Consider the following 19,072-nt stretch of genomic DNA (forward strand, 5'->3'; position numbering starts at 1 on the left):
GTATTAGATGAAAGATGGTAAAAGAAGACACAGTGGCTGAGGCGGAACTTGCTGAGAAGGGACATATTTTTAACCATAAATATATTTCACTGCTGAGGTAATGCAGTGATAGGGAGCTGGAGCCTGTGTTTAAAACCCCAAAAGTATATGTTTCTACAAGAAACCCTGTAGTTTACCAGGAAGTAGCAGAGCATTGCAGAAATTACCAGGTGAGATACTGTAGCTTGTGCTTTTAGTAGGTTAGACTATTCAAACAGTTTATTATGACTATAAACCATAAATGCATGAGAATTGGTATTAAATGGGCTATTTTAGGTCTCTTTGTGTACAATCAAGGATCTCACCAGAAGAAAGAAACCTCATTTAGGCAGGACAGTGTGGGAAGTCTTCAGCTATTAAAATAGCAAGTGATGGTTTTCAGCTTTTTAAACTGGATACTCTTTAGTGTGTAGAAATTGCTGCAGAAAATTAAAACCTTTGAAAGCTTACAGCAGAGAAGCTTGATTCAATGAGACAAGGTTTATAGAGCTGCAGTACTAACTCTGTAGCTTTCTTAAAGGTTTGAAATTACATTTGGGCAAGTTACTATAGGACATGAATTTGAAATTAGAGTAAGGTAAGGTATTTTTTTGTAGTAAAACACCTGCTTACTCAGTGTTGTAGTGTTTCCAGAACAGCTGATTGCAGATATTGGTTTTGCTTTAACTTGTGGACTTTTGTGTATAAGCAGCAAATGGCTTTAGATGATTTTGGGGGCCTGATTTTCCTGCTCTGCGGGGTCCTGTCCCCCCTGCTCTGTAATTTTTCCCAACAGTAGGAGCTGCCAGATTTGATTTTGTCAATTATGCATTTACAGCATCCCTTGAAGTGGTGCCTTTCTCTGTTCCTCTGAGGCTGAGTGGGTTACTGTCTACAGCTAAGGAAGGGGAAAGCATTTGTCATATCCTTAACCATCATTGTTCAAAAAAAAAAACACCGAAGAATTTTGTTAAAAGAAACTGGTGCCCAGCCAAATTATTGTTTATTGTTAAAGAACTGTAAAGTCCTCACCCTACTTATGTGTGAAAAAGGCTTTATTTTTATGTCTTTGGGGACACACAAAATTCTTGGGTTATTGATTTCTGTTCTGTACAGTGAGAAACATGGGGAACAGCAATGCTGGCATGTTCAGCTCTCGCTGTCCCTAGTGATATCTGGGACTCTGCTTGGACATCTTCTCTCACAGACAGACCATGGTGCTGATTCTCAGTGTTCCTCTGTGTGCAGAAAGGTGCAGAATGCATGTTGTATAGCCAGGAAATTCCTGTATGGGAGTGTAAAGTGGTTGTGGGTGGGAATTGTGGGATCCCTGTGACTATTTTGATTGTATTCCACTCTTATTAATACTTACAGGTATTTCTGCTATGCTTATAGTGACTCTGCTCTTCCCCCTAATATGTTATTGATACTTTTGCTTATCATTTCCTTTTGCTCTTTTCTCTTGTACTTGATGCTGTTTTTTCAGTGATGACAAGGAGGACTTTCTTAAAAAGAGTTTGCAAATCCTCCTCTATCCTGTTTTGTGTATCCTGTTTTCTGTATCCTGGATAGACTGTCAGCTGGGATTGCAACTCTGCAAGGCATTCCTTGGGGGTGGTGGTGGAAAAAACACTAGATATAAACCGTAAGACAATACAAGGTATAAATGATGATCCTTTAGAAAGTGTTATTCAGGGTGTAGTGATTAAAGACAAGTATTTGCAAGGTTCAGCCCCTGGACTGACCTGGCTTGCATTGTGGAAACTGAAAACTCCTAAACCAACCTCAATTTGCCATACCTGGTTTCCAGTGCTCAGCTGCCAGGATTTGTGCACAGCATCCATGCCGACAGTCTCTGAGCAGTGCCAGTATCTCCATGCTTATCCCACTTCCATTTTTTACATACAGACCTTTATCTGAAATTGATACTTGTGCGTTGAATGAGAGTCTGCTCAGCTTACAGGGAGACTGGGAGCTCTGGGCAGCTCCTCTAGGCTGGGGAACCCGTGCTTGGGGTTTTGCAATGTGCTGTGGAGCTGTTCAGAGCCAGGCAGGTGAATGCTCCAGCTGGCCTTGCAGGTCTCTTCTATTTATGCAGGCTGACCCCTCATTAATATTCTGTTTCCAAGCATGTAATATTTCACTTCAGGGGCCATCTTAGACGTGATAGCTTTAAAATAAAGCTTGGGAATGAGCTTCCTTTAGGAGTAAAAAATTCTGCAAGTTAAAATGCTCTGTATTGTTCTCAGAGGAACTAGATGAGTTTATGAAATGTGTTGGGTTATTATGCCCTGATAGCAAAGGAGCGTGACTTCGTGGCTTGGATATTGCATCCATTTATATTTCCTAATTTCCTTTCATTCTCCAACTCAAAAAGACAAGATCTGAGATTTTCCTGTTTGTTCTTTGTGAGTAGAAGCACAAAGAAGCAAGCTGCACTGTTTTTTCTGGCAGAGGCAGGCATTGCAGTTTGTAGTATCTGTACAGCACGGCAAGGATAATTTGTGTTTCATCCTGTATGCATGTGGGGTCTTCTCCCTGTTCATGAGAGAAATATGAGAGGAGTGCATGGATAGGACTGGAAACAGAAAATGGGCCATTTTTAGGCTTTTCTGAAGAGTGATTTTCTGAACGATACTCTTATAACCATTTCTACAAAACCCTTAGAATAATATGAAGAGATTGTGACTTAAAAATAATGACATGATTCTGGTCTTTATCATCCACTTCTGAAGGAACTCCGGCCATTTGGTTCTCTATTCCTTCTTTGAAGCTGGCAACAACGTGATAATAAAATGGAAATGCTCCTGTGCCTCTCCCCACTCTTTTCCTCAAAGTGGGTGTTTGGACCTTTCCTTGCTGCTGCTTTTTAAACCTCCATCACTAGCTAGTGGCTTCCTTCAGGCTTGTAACTGCGAGGCAGAGCATCCAATTTGCTTTCTGAGGCTTTCAGGCTGCCACGTGAAGTTTTAACAAGCTGAAATGTTCACTTTCAGCATTTGGAAGATTGTCAATTTTGCTAGGTCATTACTGGAAATTATTTAAGTAACATGATGTGGTTATCTAGATCTCTTAGCATCTCTTTGGGATGTCTTGCATGCTGGTAAAATTCCCTCCAAATAAGTTCACATTCAGCTTGCTTCTTAGCAGAAAGAGAACCATTTTGTACGTAACTTTTACTACACTTTTCAGTTGTGGGTTATTAATACTGTGAGAGAGATCAGGCCCTCTCGGATGTTTCCGAGCGCTACAGAATGAAACACAAAGCTCTGGGAAGCTCATGACCAGAAGTGTACAGGCAAATGTGAGGGAGCTGAGGGGCTGGAAGTTCTTCTCTTTGAGGAGAGATCAAGTGAACTAGATGTGTAGAGCATCTTAAGCCATTGATGGAAGTGGAGCTTCACAAGATGGGCAGTGGAAAGACCGGGGCGGTCCACATGACAAATTATCACGTGTCCAGGGGAGGTGAATCTGGGTATTACTGTTCTGGCCTCAAAACAATGGAACATGCAAAGAAACTGGAAGGCAGCTCACCTAAAATGTGTGACGTTACCTTTTCCATGATTTGCCCACTGAACTCATTGTTGTAAGATTTATTCAAAGCCAGAGGATTCCCAGGACTGAAAATAGCTGGGATAGCTGTCTGGATGAAAAGGACAGCCAGTGATATCTTTGGTTAGAAGACATTTCAGAGAAGGTAGGGATGATGAAGTGATGGGGAAATTCATCATGTTTGTTAGTGTTTGCAGGCTTGAAGTCCGTTATGTGCATTGGTGCAAAAGTTAATTCGCTGTGGTGGGGACTGAGCCAAGCTGCCTGCTCAGCTTGTTTTTTGGATGTAACTCACCTTTGGATGTTCCTCTTTCCAATTCTACTGGGCCCATCCTTTTCTGGTTTGGCTTGGTCATTTTCCTCAATCAGATGTCAGCCTGAATGTTTTTGGAAATGCAGCATCTGTCATAATGATGTCCTGGGGAGATGGTAAATCCTTTCCACACTTGATGGATGTCTTGCCTGGCTTGATCCCACCCTGTCAGGAATGAGAAGGCAGCTGCCCACCCTCCAGCTAATGTTGATCTGTTTTATTATGGTGCTTATTTCTTTGCATATTCCTGTAGGAGAATCTGCTAGCAGTATCTGTGCATGTGCACACTGCAGCCCTTCATACTGTGCCAGGTTTGGTTGGGAAGGGCAGCACAGGCTGTCTGTAACTTTGGTCCCTTTTCAGTCTGATCTAAGAAGCAACACTGCTATCTGCAACTCCACTAGCTTGTTGGCTTCTCCTTAGAACATGGAAGTTATTATAGTTTTCCCATTAGCTTTTAGTTTCTAATACATTTTGAAGACTGATGTTATTGAAAGGAAAACATTTACGAGCACTTGGGGCAGTTTGGCCCCAAACAGTGGTTGGTGACAGGGTGAGGTGAAGAGCTGGAGGGAACCCAGCAGGAATATTTGCCTCAGTGTGCACTCATGGCATCTCTCCATCTACAGCCCTTGTAGAGCTGGTGAGGATGCCTGTGTGCCACGGGAGGTTCCTGCTCTCTTATCATGTTCTTGGGAGAGTGAAATCTGGTAGAATATGTTGATACTGGAGTGCACAGAGGGACAGCACACTGCCATGGACTCAGTGTCTGTGAGTGGCTGCTCTGCTGTGAACAACTAACCAGGTCAGTACCCGCCGCAGAGCGGGATATGTGTCATTTTGAAGATGCTGATTCTTCATCAGTTGATTCCCTCTACATTTGGAGTGGATTTTCTCAAAGCTCCCTTTGGGATGAGTTTGATTCTGTAGAAGTGGAAACGATGATTATCATGTTGTTGTATTTATTTGGAGAGGATGTGCAGCAGTTGTCAGACAGCACTACGCACCTAATTGGGAATTCAAATTCCGGCTGGTAGATTGAGACTGAAAGGCAGAGCTGTGAGATAGAAATGGGCAGGCACAAAATGCTGAGGCTCCTAATCTTTTACAATATGTTTGTTTAATACAAAGTGGTCTATTGAGATTGTTTTGCAGAGGAGAATAATCATTGTGTGCTGACTAATGGGAGACAGCAAGCTGTTAGAGAGCATCAATTAACCATACAGGAGGAGATTATTGAGTATTTTCACAAGCATTCAGGATGTGAAGAGTAAAGGATATTGCTTGAAGGTAACCCTCAGAGATTTTTAGCAATTGAAATCTATAAACTGCAACAAGAGTATATTTGTGGCCATACATATGGCTGCAGAGCCTTCCGAGAAGAATAGTGTAGGAAAGAAGTAGAGGTAGCTTTCCAACTCCAGATTGTGCTGATAGGAAATAAATAGTGCTTTGCTGAACTTGTTCTCTTATTTCATATTCATTATTTTGAAAATTTTCCCTCTTAAATTTATCTAATGTTATCCCAGGAAATACTGGTCCTCTTTATAGAAGATAGTATGTGCAACGCCCTTCTGATCCTCGGATGTAGGAATTTATTACACTTCCCTGACTGTAAGGCTGTTTTTCCTGTCCTTACAGCTGCTCCTGCTTCTGTATAGTAATTCTTATCCCTACTGTTGCTATGAGTTAGAACTCAATGCGCTTAGTACTGAGAGGAGCATGCTGCTCCTCCATCATGTGCCTCGTGTATGATATTAAAATTCTCTAATTTGGACCAGTGGAAAGCACGAAAACCTATGTTTCATTAAGAATGCTTTTATACAGCCCTACTTTGTTTCTGCTTGAGTTTAATGCGAGAAATAAATAACATTTTGTGGGCTCTGTTTGTTGAGTGATGTTGTTATTTGTATGTAACTGGAAATTTTTCCCATCCTGGATTCCAGTGTTAAATCCACTTTGTGCAGACATAATTTTCCATTTATTCATTGGCTGTGGGGAGACTAGATAACATTGAATTTATTTTTTCGGTTTTGTTCCTTCTAAAGCGGTGTTAGAGAATTGGACCTCATATTCTTTTAGCCAACAGCAAGAGATGTCCTGGGATTCCTTGGGGATTATGATAAAGAGGGACCCCTGGTTCTTGGACAAGGACAAAGATAGACTTCTCTCAGCTTCAATTCTCTATTCAAATACCTTAATCAACAGAGGTCTCCTTTAACAGATGGTTCTGCATCGATAAAGCCTTTAATGTGTTAGCAAAAATTCAGAGAAATTTACTCCCTTTCTGATTTGATTGATTTTCTTAATCTTTTTTAAGCGGAGGCTGAGGGGTGAGAATAACTCATCAGAAGACTATGGAGAGGATTAATTACTTGGCTGCAAAACTCATGAAGATACTCTGAAGGAAGATGTGGGATGAGTGAGTGAAGCCCTGATGAAATTGGTGTCAGTGGGGAAATTTGACTGTGACTGCAGCCCTTGCACCTGCACCTTGCACCTGTTAGAGAATGTAGACTGATCCCCTGTATTTCATAAGCTTCTGAACTTGTGTCAGTAGTAAAACCTTCCCCACTGATCTATGGAAAAAAAGCCCTTTTTCTCCAGATACAGCAGCTGGCTTGACTCTGAGCAGCTGTAGCTCGATGGTGGCAAAGGCGAGGGGGCTTTTCTACCTTAGGACTCTTGTCCTTGCAGCTGTGGCTGCTTTGAGCTCTGCTTGATCTCTGGTGCTTCAGAGAGCTGCCAGAATCTCTCTGACTTTACAGGGAACTTGTCAAAGCCCTAATGCGTGAGGTGCTGATATCTTAATGCAGATCTGCAGATTTAAAACCCCAAGGAGTTGTTCAGCTTCACCCGCGGCCAGGAACGGGAGGGGTTGCAGAGCAATTTCAAGGCTGGAAGGGGTATCATTAGCACTGAGCTTGACCTGAGCTGAGCTTTGGCCAAAGGATTCATCCCTGGAGCTGCAGTGAAGCATTTCATGGTTCATTATCCTCACAGTAGGAAACAATGTCTTACTCTGAAGCTGAATATCTAACTTGAATTTTCATCTATTTGATCTTCATATGGCTTTGTCAGCAGTCTGGTCTCTCACCACCTTTTTTTCCACTTTCTTTTAGGAACTAACTAATTATATATCTGTCTCCATAAATGGGATATTTTGAACTCTTGAAGTTTCATACTCCTAAAGCTTGTTTTCTGAGCTGTGGGTCATTGGGTGACCTGCCTTTGAATCCTACTCTCTGTTTCCCTATGGTTTTTTGAAGCATGAACTCCAGAACTGCACACAAGTCTCAGGAGAGCTCTGGGATTTGTGCAGGTTGCAGAGGCAGCATCCCTTTTCTGAAACTTTGCTGCTTTTTGGCTGAACTGATTTGGCAGCTTGTTGCCATAGCAGAAACAGAAAATCCCATTGGACCAAGAACCATTTCCCTGAAGGCCTGAGTAGGGTGCCTCTTCTTAGTGATGTTTCCCCACTGACAAGTGCATTTTGAGATGAGTCACTGAATTCATATTTAATCCACTAGTAAAATTGGCAAGGCAATTACCATCTTGCAAGTTCTTCAACTCAGATTGTTAGAGAACATTAAGTCAAATGCTTTGGAGAAATCCCAGTATATACTATGGCTTTTATCATCCAGACTGTGATTCTGTCAAAGAAAAGCTTTTGTTTTATTGAGGTCTGTCTTCACTGAAAGTGTGCTACCTGGTACTCATTTTTGTCTTGGCCTCTACTTTGTCTCTGGTCCATTATTTTCCTTTTCCTAATTGTTACCCCATAATGGGAATTGAGAATTAAGGAATTGCTAACTTACAGTTGTCATCCCTACTTTTTAGCATTGCCAAATGCAGAAAGCATTTGCAAACTGAAATAATGCTGTTATTCACGAGGCAATTAATCTGTTATGTCAGCCTGGTGGCTTGAAGCACAACAGTGATGAAGGTTGCTCTGCTGGGTCCCCCTTTTTGCTCCGTGTGTTTTGCTCTGAAGCCAAACCACCCACTCCTCAGTAAGAGGGAAGCATGCAGAGCCCTTATGTATTAGTCATCAGTGGAGAGGCTGGTGGACTGTGAATCTGCAAACAAATGACCACAGGCAGCTTTTTGGTTACTGAGGCTGCTGCCTGATAGAAAGCACATGTTAGCTTAATTCAGTTTTCACTGCCACACGCTTTAGTTTGTACTCACAGTTGGGTCTTCTTTTTGGTACATCCTAGTCCAAACATGACAATTTTGTGTTGTTTCCTGGTGGGAGGATTTTTTTTTCACAGAAATGTACCATACTCTTCCCCTCCTGTTTTTTTTTTCTCTCTACAGGTGAGGACAAGAGAGGAAGAACTACAGAAGGAGGGCTTCTCTGCCACTGCTAGAAAGATACAGGAAAGTGTTGAACTAAAACTGCTAAATCTTACATGCCTTTGTGCTCCAAAAAAAAATAAAATGCACGGTTTGTACAGACTGGTGTTGAGGAGCAAACATCCTGCCAGCAAAACGGGCTTTGGCCAGTGTGTATCCAAGGAGCCTGTTTCAGCTGTCAGTGCTACAGAGGTGATCAGAGAACTGCGGATGAGAGAGGCCAGCCTGCAGAGAGAGCTGGAGCAGCTGCGAGAGGAGTGCCGGCACAGGCTGGATGCAATTGCAGAAGGGTTGGATGGAGTGATTTGTATCTCCCCTTGAGGAGATAAAGCTGGTCTGAGAAGAGCAAAGGAATAGGCTGACATGATGAGAACACGTTGTGCAGCCTGGTGTGGGGGAGCGCGAGGTGAGGAACTAAATGTAAGTTCTAATTTTTTAGCCTGGGAATCATAACTTGTTACTGCTTTGTGACTTGCACTGGGGCCATAACCTTTGTGGCTCTCTCTGCAGCCCCTTTATTGCCAACCTTGCCAATTAAATTCTGCATTAGGCCTTGGTGGGAGTGTGCATAAATCTCCCTTTTATCTTTGGGATTCTTCTGCCAAGCACTGTGCTCTTTTACAGTGCTCAGCTGCTAGGCACGGCATACATTGAGGCTGTGCACTGAAGTACTAATTGCATTCAATATTTTGCAGCAAATAGAAGAGTTCATTAGTCAGAAAAATCCAAGTATTGGAGAACATGTAAAGTACCAAGGCTTAGAGGGATTGGAAATATTCAAGAAAGTATGCTGTTTCAATACAGCTGGTTTGAGTATTTGTGGCAGCTATAATGCAGTCATGATAAAGAAAAACAAATGCCTAATAATAAATAAAGCAGTGCACCAATTTCATTTACTGGTGTGATGCACTTGAAATAATTGGGTTCTCAAAGAGAACAAACTAGAAACCCATTCCATCAAGTTATGAGTCACAATGAGATACATAAGTTATGGATCTGCTATAGGAAATTTCTGTGGTGTAGAAATATGACCTTAACTTCCAAGCTTGAGGAGTTTCCAAGATCTGTCTCTGGAGACTTCTTCCCTTGGAACATGCAAATGTTTTTCCCTTGACCTTCATTTCCTACCATTTTCTATTTTGCTTTCACCAAGGAATATTGTTATATTCTGGTTGTACACTTTCAGGAATAAATATATTTTAAAAAACCCAGTTTGCTTTTCATTTGTGAATTGCTGTGAGCAGTGGGCTCTCCTCCATCTGGATTTCTGTCTGCTACCCCAGCTCAGTGGTGTCACCAATTGCCAGTTGCTCTTGGCTCTCAGCAGGCAAAGGTAAGCACCTCTAAGGACCTCTTTCCAGGCATCAGTACTATTGCTGCTCCATGGGGAGACCATGTGCGGCTGGGATGGGTGGACAAGGCTCAGGTCTCTTTAAGGAAATTTCAGATGCTTCCAGACTCTGCTCATCAGCACCTCCCATATTGGTTCTCGCGCAGGTCTTGCAGAAATGAGTGGCAATGCAAATGTCAGTGGAGAGCCACACAGGGAGGGCTGGTTTGCCCTGGTTTCACCCAGTTGATCACAGCATTGCTGGTAGGCCAGGAGTATACAAGCTCAGTTTAATGTGAGCCAAGTTTCAAACAGCCTTTCCTCCGTGTGGACCTGGTGGTTTGTCCAAGGACCAAACTTGAGAAAGGCTGTTGGGAAGGGCAACTCTCACCTTGAGACCTCAACTCCAGTCAACGCTACAGGGATGGGACAGCCCCTGGGAGCGGGGTGTTTGTGTGTGTTGTCCAAGGCTGTCTCACCCAGTGTGCCTGCTGTCAGCTGCCACCGGGGGTGACCAACAGTCCTGGAGCAGAAAACCTCTGTGGACTGATGAGATCCATCTCTGGGGCAGGTGGCCTCAGCTGCTGCTCCTGGAAAAATATCAATGGCCCTAAAAAGCCAATGCACACCACTTTGCTTTCCAGACCATCTCAGACCAAGCTCAGAACTGTTCAGGCTGGCACAGTTTTGGGCGGGTGTTGGATCCAGGGCTGCTGACATTTGATGTACAAGAGGACTTACTCAGACGCAGGTTTCACAGAAAATTATTCATGAATGGGAGAGAAACAGTATATCCTAGAACTAACAAGAGTGGCAGCACCAGTCTATCTCTTTGAGAATTTCATATCCTCCTTTAGCTTTTATAGAAGGAAATTTTCATACTGCATCACATTTCAGTTTAAAAACATTGCCCTCAGAAGACCCTTTGTTCTCCTGAGATTTTCAACAGAGAAGAGTGTGCAGATATTCTTGAGCATGGCAAGAACACTCAGATTCAAGTGCAGGTCTAGCTCATGCCTTGCTGTGGCTTATCAGGGTTGGCTTAATGCCGAATGCCACGATGTATTATGCTGCTGTCCCCTTGAACTGACAGTAGTCATTTATGGAATGACTGACTTCGGATTATCAACTCTTGTCATTGTGCACTTTGTGCAGTGTGTTCATCCCAGGGCTCTGCCTCATCAGAGACCACAACTAGCAGTGCCTTTGCCCTGCTTGATCCTGAAGAAGTGTTTTTCTCTCTGGTGGAACGTCAAGAATGGCAGTGCTCAGTATGTCTGTGTATGTGTGATGTATAGAAGTGCCTACAGTGACTCACAGAAGGCATAAGCTGCTGAACTGACATAGCCACTGAAGCTGTCAGGATAGCCAGTGGGAGCTGGAGCTGCTTGTTCTGGCTTCTGCACCGGGAGGGGCTGCAGCTGAGGCAGGTTAAAAGATCACCTTTCCACCTGTGGGGCTGTGCTGGTGTTGCATGCTGCAGACACCTTGCACTAAGAGCGCAGGCAAGTATGGTTTTTATTTTCTGACACCAGTTTTCCACTGCCTTTTGTTTCAGGTACCAATTAGCTTAAACCAGAGCAGCTTCTCTGCAGTCCTTCTTGAAGGTCAGTGGGGCATTTTGAGCTGCAGTGGTTTTAAAACCAATACCTGTAACCTCCTCTTTCCTTTGCCCTCTTCTCAGCACCAGCACAGAGAGTACAAAGCGGGAGGTATTATAAGAGCTTGGCACTCTCACACATCAGATTTTGGAGGGTGGTTTTCCTGTGAAGGCTGTCTTTTTAATATCACAGGAATTGGACACACAGGGTCATGTCATGTGGTCATGCCTCAGTGACTGGTCACACAACTTTTGATGGCTTTGGAGGCATATTAATACACCTGAAATACAGATGCTTTCCAGCCTTCATCAGCTGTCTCTCCAGTACTGGTGGGAGATGCTGTATGATAAATATCACTTGAAAGCCTAATAAAATACTCCTGCATTAACACCAGCTGCAGTGAGAGCAGGAAAGTGAACTGGGTGGCCACAGTCACACTTAATGGGATATAACCTATGAACACATAGGTGTTTGTCACCTCATACTGTTACCGTGGCATTTGGAGTATTTTCCTTCCCTTGTTCAGGCTGACTTCTCTCACCTGCCATCACAGCCCAGCAGTTTTAAAGGCTGCAGTGGCCCCCTCAGTCACCAGGGCTTGGCCCCGTATCAGGAGTCGGGGATGCTGCAGAAGTGGGAATGGCTGCCCTGGGAATTGTGCGACAACCAGTAGCCAAGTGACTGGTTGGTCTCTGGCAGATGCTGTGGCAGGCGGAGGATGACTCGAGGAGTACATGTCATCTATGGGCTCCTGCATGCTCAGTAAATGTTAGGCATTACTTTACAGGAATTGGGGAGTGTTGGAAACAACCCACTGCAGGCTGAAGGAAAGACAAGAGCTGTTAAGGGGTTTATCCTTTGCCATACCACCATGCTGGTTGTACATTTCCTTGTGAAAGCAGGGATCTGCCCTAAAATTGTTGATGGAGTTGAACAGAGAACAGTGGGTATCACTGGGGAAGCTGTGTTACGTTGTGTGCAATTGGTTGTTGAGTGATGGGAGAAGGCTCATGGTGATGTTGTCTGAACATCTGAGACAGGCAGCAAGGTTTGGTTTGGTTTCTGCTTTTTTGAAGAAGCTACAGCAGAAGTTATCCCTGTTGGTGCATTCTAAAGGGAGTTAGTTTAGTTTGGGTTTGGATGCAGGGTTTCTAAGTGATGTTAGGGAGAGAGGAGTCTATTAGAGGTGATGGCCCATGTTGGAAAAGCAGGAAACCAATGTTAAATCAGTACCTGGCAGAGATGCTGCACGTGGTAGTGGGGTACACCTGACAAGGGTCAGGCAGTGAAGAGCTGTCCCAGATGTTCACCTGGTGACAGCTCCCAGCTCAGCCTGTCTCTGTGAAAACCCCATCACAGCTAAGCCTCCTTGTGGAACTGGGAGTACTTGGCTTTTGTCTTCATGTTCTGGTGATGCTTCACTGCTGCAGTGTTTGAACTACACTCTCTGGTGATGGATTGCTTTCAAGCATAGCCTTAAGAGAAGCTTTTACAGGACTTCTGTGTGTGCAGGTTCTGGTAGGCCAGCATGGAGGTGTTTATAGAAAAGCACAGTTTAACCTTTTGCTCTGATGTAACTGGTGCTTGCTTTCCAAGCATCTTGCTAGGAAAATGGAATTGGCCATAAATACTTAATTGGCTGATAACTCTGGCTCGCACTGTGTAGCTGGAAATATTCCTCCCCAAATAACTGAGCATCAATCAGCTTGCAGTCAAAACAGGAGGTTTACTTTGCAAAAGGCAAACGTGGCATCCGCAGTCACCGCTCCTGACAACATTGTGCCTGCTGGTAAATAACGGCTGCAACCTATGTTTAAAAATAAGAGCTGCTGGGAGTAGTGATTTCCAGCCTAGAGTGTTTTGGGTTCCCTGTGGGATCCCTCCACCAGCTCCTGCTGGAGGATGAGCTGCTAGCAGTTGGTGTGAGCATGTGTGTGTGGCAGCGTGGTGCAGGCTCAGTGGGAGTTAAACACATGCCTGATGGTTGAGCTCCTTCTCCTCTGACCCTCAGCCACTTGCAGTGAGAGCCTCGGGTCTTTCACCCTCACGCTTCGCCTCCTGGAGCCAACAGCTCATATGGAGCTGTCTGCCAGTACTGCTGCTCCTCAGCTGACAGCCCAAGCCCTCAGGGATGGTGTCTTGCCCCTAGGTTGGGAAACCTCTCATCCTCCCGGACACTTCATACCCACCCTGTGTCACAGCCACCAGGCCACGGCCAGATCCCTGTACCTAAGGGGTTTTGTTCCTCTGCTGCTCTGAAATGGGAGGCAGGAAAGATGAAGATGTGCAGCCCCTGGAAACTGTGAGCATCCAGTCTCACATGCAAGCTCCTGGCCCAGGCTGGGGGTGCCTGTCCCAGCCCCAGCTTCTGGCCCCGATGGGATTTGTGCATGCAAATCTTTGCCAATCTCACCATCATCCCCCAGCATCCCTATCTCTTCGTGTCCCACTAAGGAGCTGTTGCAGGCAGGTGCCTTTGTTGTTAACTGTGCCACCTTATTTCCCAGCATGAATCTTAGTGTCTGCATCCAGTCCTTCTGGTTTGCTTCCTTCTGCAGGGCTGGAGAACCTGCTACTCACCAAGAAATAGTCCTCGTGCAGGTCCATCTAGGCAATGAACAAAGGGAGTGGAAGCAGCTGTGGAAAGCAACCCCCTGCAGCTCCTGGGGGCTGAGAGGGGCAGCAGGGAGAGGCACAGCCCCCCAGCCAGCCTGGGCTGGGTGGGCAGTGGGACTGGGAGGGAGCCTTGCTCTCTTGGTGGCTCATGCTTTGATTTAGCTTGACGTACAGCTAAGAAATATTTGAGCATGGCAGCCTGCATCAGAGACAAGCAAACAAGGGATTTACTAGGGTAGTGTCAAAGCAGGCTCTCAGTCACTACTAATGCTCTCCTTCTCCCATCTGACATTATTAACTCAGCCTGGTTGTTTCACAGGACGCTTCCCTTGCCTTGCAGCAGCCCACAGCTGCTCTGGAGGGAACAGAGCTGCAAATCCTCTGGAAAGACCAAATGGCTCAGTGGAGCACAACCAAAATGCCAGCAGAGAGCAGGATGTGGGGGGTAAGCCAGCACAGCAGGACTGTGCCTGCTCTTGGGCTTGTCTTGCAGGAGCCACCAAATATCCTTTATGTTACAAATACAAATCCAAGGTAAAAAGCTGGTATTTTCTGCCATTTTCTGCTCAGTTGGCAAAATCTCCAGCAGCTGGTGTGTGTGTGGAATTTGCTTAATCCTGCTAGGCTGTTGTCATCCACCTGGGATTTGCAGCTTTCCTGGGCCATGAGCAAATGAGTGCTGGGGCTGTGCTGACAGCCGGGTCCCAGAAGGACACAGGGCATGAGGGGTCTGGCCATGGAAAGGCAGCAGTCAGATGTTTTATTGGGGTGCTATTGCCTTAAGGCAATAGTGGAGTGGCCCTGGAGCATAGTGTGGGAGCTGGTGGGTCCCCCAGCCCCCTGGTCTCCTGCTGCTGTGCCCTCCTTGTCAGGGAGGGATGAAGGGGAGGTACAAGCCTGTGTGTTTTCTGTAAGCACAAAAATTGCTGCCTCTTGTGCTGGCTCAGCCCCATCCCTCGACAGCGTCAGGCCCTGGAATGACGTCGCTTGTCCAGTTTGAACCATTAATGCCGTAAAAAAGCCCACTTCTGTCACGGGCTCAGCAGGGAGTGGGAAGAAGCCTTAGATTGACAGTGAACTCTGAAGCAAAGTTCATCCTGTTGTTGGCATGAGGTGGTCTGTGACTTCTGGAGCAGGATTAGCCCCGATCCAAAATGAGAGAAGAGGGTCCCACCCCAGCTGTGGGATGAGCCTCGACGTGTGGTGTGAGGTGTGGGCGAACCACGAGCCTGTGGTGGTTCACTTTGCGTTAATGTTTCAGTGCCCTGAGATGTGATATTAATTCACTAGTGTCCTCTAAGTAAATGAGCTTTCTAAATAATTTTTACAAAAGTATCTTTTTTCTTTATACTGATTAATATTAAAAATGCTAATATGTATTTTTTAATGCTAACCGCTGGCAAGGAGACCATGCTATCACCCTTGATTAATGCCAGCTTTCATGGTGCTGACATAGTGTCGTCTCTCTTCAAAACCCCCTTTTTAAAATGAAAAGGCACTGTAAAGCCCTCAGTCAAGGGTCTGGGCTGCCTGGTGGATGGGGAAGATGTCCTGGCCAAGGCTATGCCTGTCCCCTCACCTGCTGGGTGTCACCACGGGGGACAAGGCAGCATGGCCAGCCTGTGCTGTGCACACTCATGTTCCCTATTAATCCCTGGCTCCCTGCAGATTCAGGGCATGCATTAATTTCAGGCTCTTACAGGTTTCCATTTGTATTCTCCCATTTTCATTGCTACCCTCTCAAGGCCAAGGCCAGCAGCAAAAGGCATCATATCAATAAAGCTCGATTGCAAGTTATTTCCTTGGCATCGTTGGATCTGCCAAACAGTGATATTAATTTTGTCTCTCAATGAAGGAAATATTCTGCTGATTAGCCATGGGGGCAGCATTTGTTCTAGAAAGCAGCTTTTAATAGGTCTTTGTATCATGCTGTAATTCATATTGCTAAGTCAAGAAGAGCTTTCATTGACACACTCGGGGTCTGCACCTCCAAGGCTGGACAGGGGGATGGTGGCTTGTGGCACTGAGATGAACACAAACTTGTGTTATGGTGGAAAGTCAGTTGTCATGATTTGGACTGTAAGTGCTGTGGGGAAGGAGAGGGCTGCAGGATGGGAAGGGCAAGGACTACAGTGGGGAGGGACAGTGTCACCCTGAGCTGCCATCTCTATGAGGGTGCTATGGGGATGTGCTGCTGCAGCCAGCCCAGCCCCAGGGATGCACAGCCCTGCTGCTCCCCCAGGAGCTGCGATGGGGACAGGGACGGGCTCACCAGGCTGTGAAACTTCCCAGGGAGAAGATTGCAGTGCCGAGAGGGTTGGAGAGCACATGTTCTGCAAGAGTGCTCCACTGCCCACCAGCCATGGCCGTGCTCCAGCCTCTGCAGGGAGAGGGATGGGAGTGATTTATGGTCTCACTGCTCAGCAGGGATTTTTCTCTCGCCTATGTTTAATTTTGTTTGGAGATGATAGTGCTTTTTAAAACAACAATCTGTCGTGCACTTGAAGAGATAACCTGGGGCGAAAGTTTCCTGGTGCTGCCCTGGCACACAGTCGTGCCGTGAGTATTTAATGTGGGGTGCATGGAGCCTGCACCAGGGTGCTGATGGGGACATTCCCCCCTGTTCCAGCTACAGCTCAGCATTTCTGCATACGTCCTTTGTTGCTGCAGCTCTCACACGCCCTGACTAGATGTGCACTTGGCCCTGGCTGCACTGCCAAAGGCAGTGCTGGTGGATCTGGAGCCCCTGACAGCTCCCTGCCACCCAGCTGCCCTCATCCCTGTCGGCAGTGCTGTGCATTTCTTCCCTCTCTCAGCACCATTTTCCCAAGCACAGCCATGTGGCCCTCGGCTTTGAGCTCTGTTTTTTCTGTCAGTAGCCCCACGGAGCACAGCAGTGCCTGTGGCAGCCCCGGGGGTCCTGGTGGGCACAAGTGGGAGCCGGCTTCCATCCGCTGGCTGCTCAGGGGGAGGCAAATGCCCTGGGCAATGCTGAGGGAGCAGATGGCATTCAATTTCTAAGGGTAAAAAGGCTTTTTAAAGTATTTTTTTTCCCCCATCTATTGCTCAGAAATTGTTTGCCTTGAAAGAAACGGGTTAGAACAGAGCAAGGAACAGGGATTTTGCTGTTTTGCCTGCAGGGACTCTGTATGCTAATAAATTATCAAAAGGACCCAGGTCCCCCTAAGAGTCCTGCTGTAAGAGATGCTCCAACTGCCGCTTATCCCTTCCATTGCCACCTCTGGCTTTGGGGATGGAGCCTCTCCCTGTTTACCCCTCTCAAGTAGCAATCCCAATGAGAAAAAGCGAGGAGGAGGATGCCACCAGGCTGTACGTTCTCTCCTCTCATGTGTTGCTGAGGGATGGAAATTGAGGTGTGTGCCGCTGTCCTGGACCAAGGGCAATGGTATGCTCTTCAGTCAGGTGAGCTGGGCAGACCTGGGGGCTCTGCCAGTGGGGCTGTGTGGCCAGGGGAGGATGGTACAGGGTGCTCCAGGGCTGCATTTACCTGCTTCATGCCCTACCAGACTGGGCCAGTGAGGAACAGGCTGCCACCAAGACTGAATGCTGCCAGCATATCCTCTCTCCTGCCAGGGAGCATCAGCAGCAATCCTCTGGGATGAGCTCGGGGAGGTTTTGGTGCCAGTGCATGGCCTGGAAGGCTTGCTGGCACACAGGACTGCTCCCACAGGACCCTCGGAGCCCCAGGCAGAAGGCCACTTTCAGGTAGGAGCTTGCTAATCCTGCAGCTGGAACATTTCAGCTTTACTCAGTGGGAACATTTCAGTGAGATGTAGGCATTTTCCCCAGCTATTTCCAAAGAACTGCCACAACCTAGTCCTTGAGATTAATATTATATTCACAAAGTTATTGTTTCGTAAAGTGTTTCTTTAATAGTATGAAGTTTTAATGCAGTTTCAAGTGTGTTTCTGTGTGGGAAGTATGTATATTTAGGAATGCTTATTTGATAACTGAAGACCTGCTTATCTGATAGCTCAAGACCTTTCCCCATACACAAAATCCCCACTGTCTTGTAGAGCTCCCAGGCAGAGTCACGCATCATGATGTTCATTTGTTTTGAAGAATCTGTACAGAAAATTAGGCAGTATCAGCCTCTCTGACTGATGTACTGGTGCAGGTTCAGCTCTCTGGGTTATCAGCCTCCTGAACAATCTGTATTTCATTCCTCATCCTGCCTCTTTGCTGAACTTGGAGACCTCACGTGGCTGCCAATCAAAGGAAGAGAGAAATTAGAAATTATTTCAGATGAGGCCAGAGTATTTAATCATTTCAGTCTCCAAACTATTCAGTGGGGGGGTCATCTAGATAACATCCTCAAAATACTGTCCAGTAGTATGTGATCAAATAATGAGGTGGCCTGTTTTTCAGGTTGTTTGAGTTTTTTTGTTTGTTTGTGTGGTTTTTCTGGTTTGTTTTTGTTTGGGTTTTGTTTGGTTTTTTCTTTTCTTTTTTTGGATATTGCTGCTGCCTGTGGATCCCTCCCAACCTTACACTCCGTGCGATAACATGCTCCCACATGAAGGGAAAATCTGTGGCATCTTTGCCAGAGCCGCGCATCCCCAGCGCCCTCCGGCTTGAGAAATAAACTAATAAAGGATAAAAGGGAGTTATGGGTCTAATAAAAAGGATTATTTTTCCACAGGACAGGCCGTGTGCCTTCAGCCCTGTTGCACAGGGCATCTCTGAGCCTCACTAAGTGTCAAGTGAAATGGGCTAATGAAATGTATTAGGATCTTAATAGCACATTTGATTAGTGAAGCTCTCACCTCCGGGCACTCTCTCATGTGTGTTAATGGGCGCTGCGGGGGACGGCTGCCTAAATGAGTCTATTAATGTGGATGAGCTGATGTGGGCTCCCGTCACCGTGTCGGCCACGGTTCACCCCGGCTGCAGCCAGAGCCCCTGGCTGCCCACGGGGAAACCTGCCTGTCTGGAGTGGGAAAGTGCACTTTTGTGTCGAAAAGGGGGGAAAAAAAGAAAAAAAAAAAGGAGAAATACAATTTTTTTTTGTCTGTCGGTGAAAAGAAAAAGACGTGTCTGCTCTTGAAGTACCTCACTCTAGGAAGGTCTGACATATTGTGATGGATGGGGATCTATGAGTAGGACTGCTGTTCTAAAAGTATTCCTGGAGCCCTTTAAGAACGTGCTGGGATAATTCCTGCGTACTGGTGCACCACCTCTCCTTTCCCCATGGCTGGATGTCCCCGAGGTCTCAGGCTCAGGGAGAAATGGCTCTGCCTTAGTGGTGGCTCCTGATGTAAT

General features: G+C 46.0%; 1 protein-coding gene across 1 annotated transcript in view; it reads left to right on the forward strand.

The window, feature by feature from the left end:
- The window catches only part of TEDC1 (tubulin epsilon and delta complex 1), a 73,567-nt gene extending 64,123 nt beyond the window's left edge, over positions 1–9,444 (forward strand). Inside the window, exon 8 of the mRNA XM_027694541.1 lies at positions 8,204–9,444. Within this exon, the coding sequence (XP_027550342.1) occupies positions 8,204–8,563 (360 nt within the window). The 3' untranslated portion in view covers positions 8,564–9,444. The remainder of the gene's footprint in view (positions 1–8,203) is intronic.
- The last annotated feature ends 9,628 nt before the right edge of the window (positions 9,445–19,072 follow it).

The sequence above is a fragment of the Neopelma chrysocephalum genome, unplaced genomic scaffold (assembly GCF_003984885.1).
Source record: "Neopelma chrysocephalum unplaced genomic scaffold, ASM398488v2 Primary Assembly neopelma1_98, whole genome shotgun sequence".
NCBI lineage: Eukaryota > Metazoa > Chordata > Aves > Passeriformes > Pipridae > Neopelma > Neopelma chrysocephalum.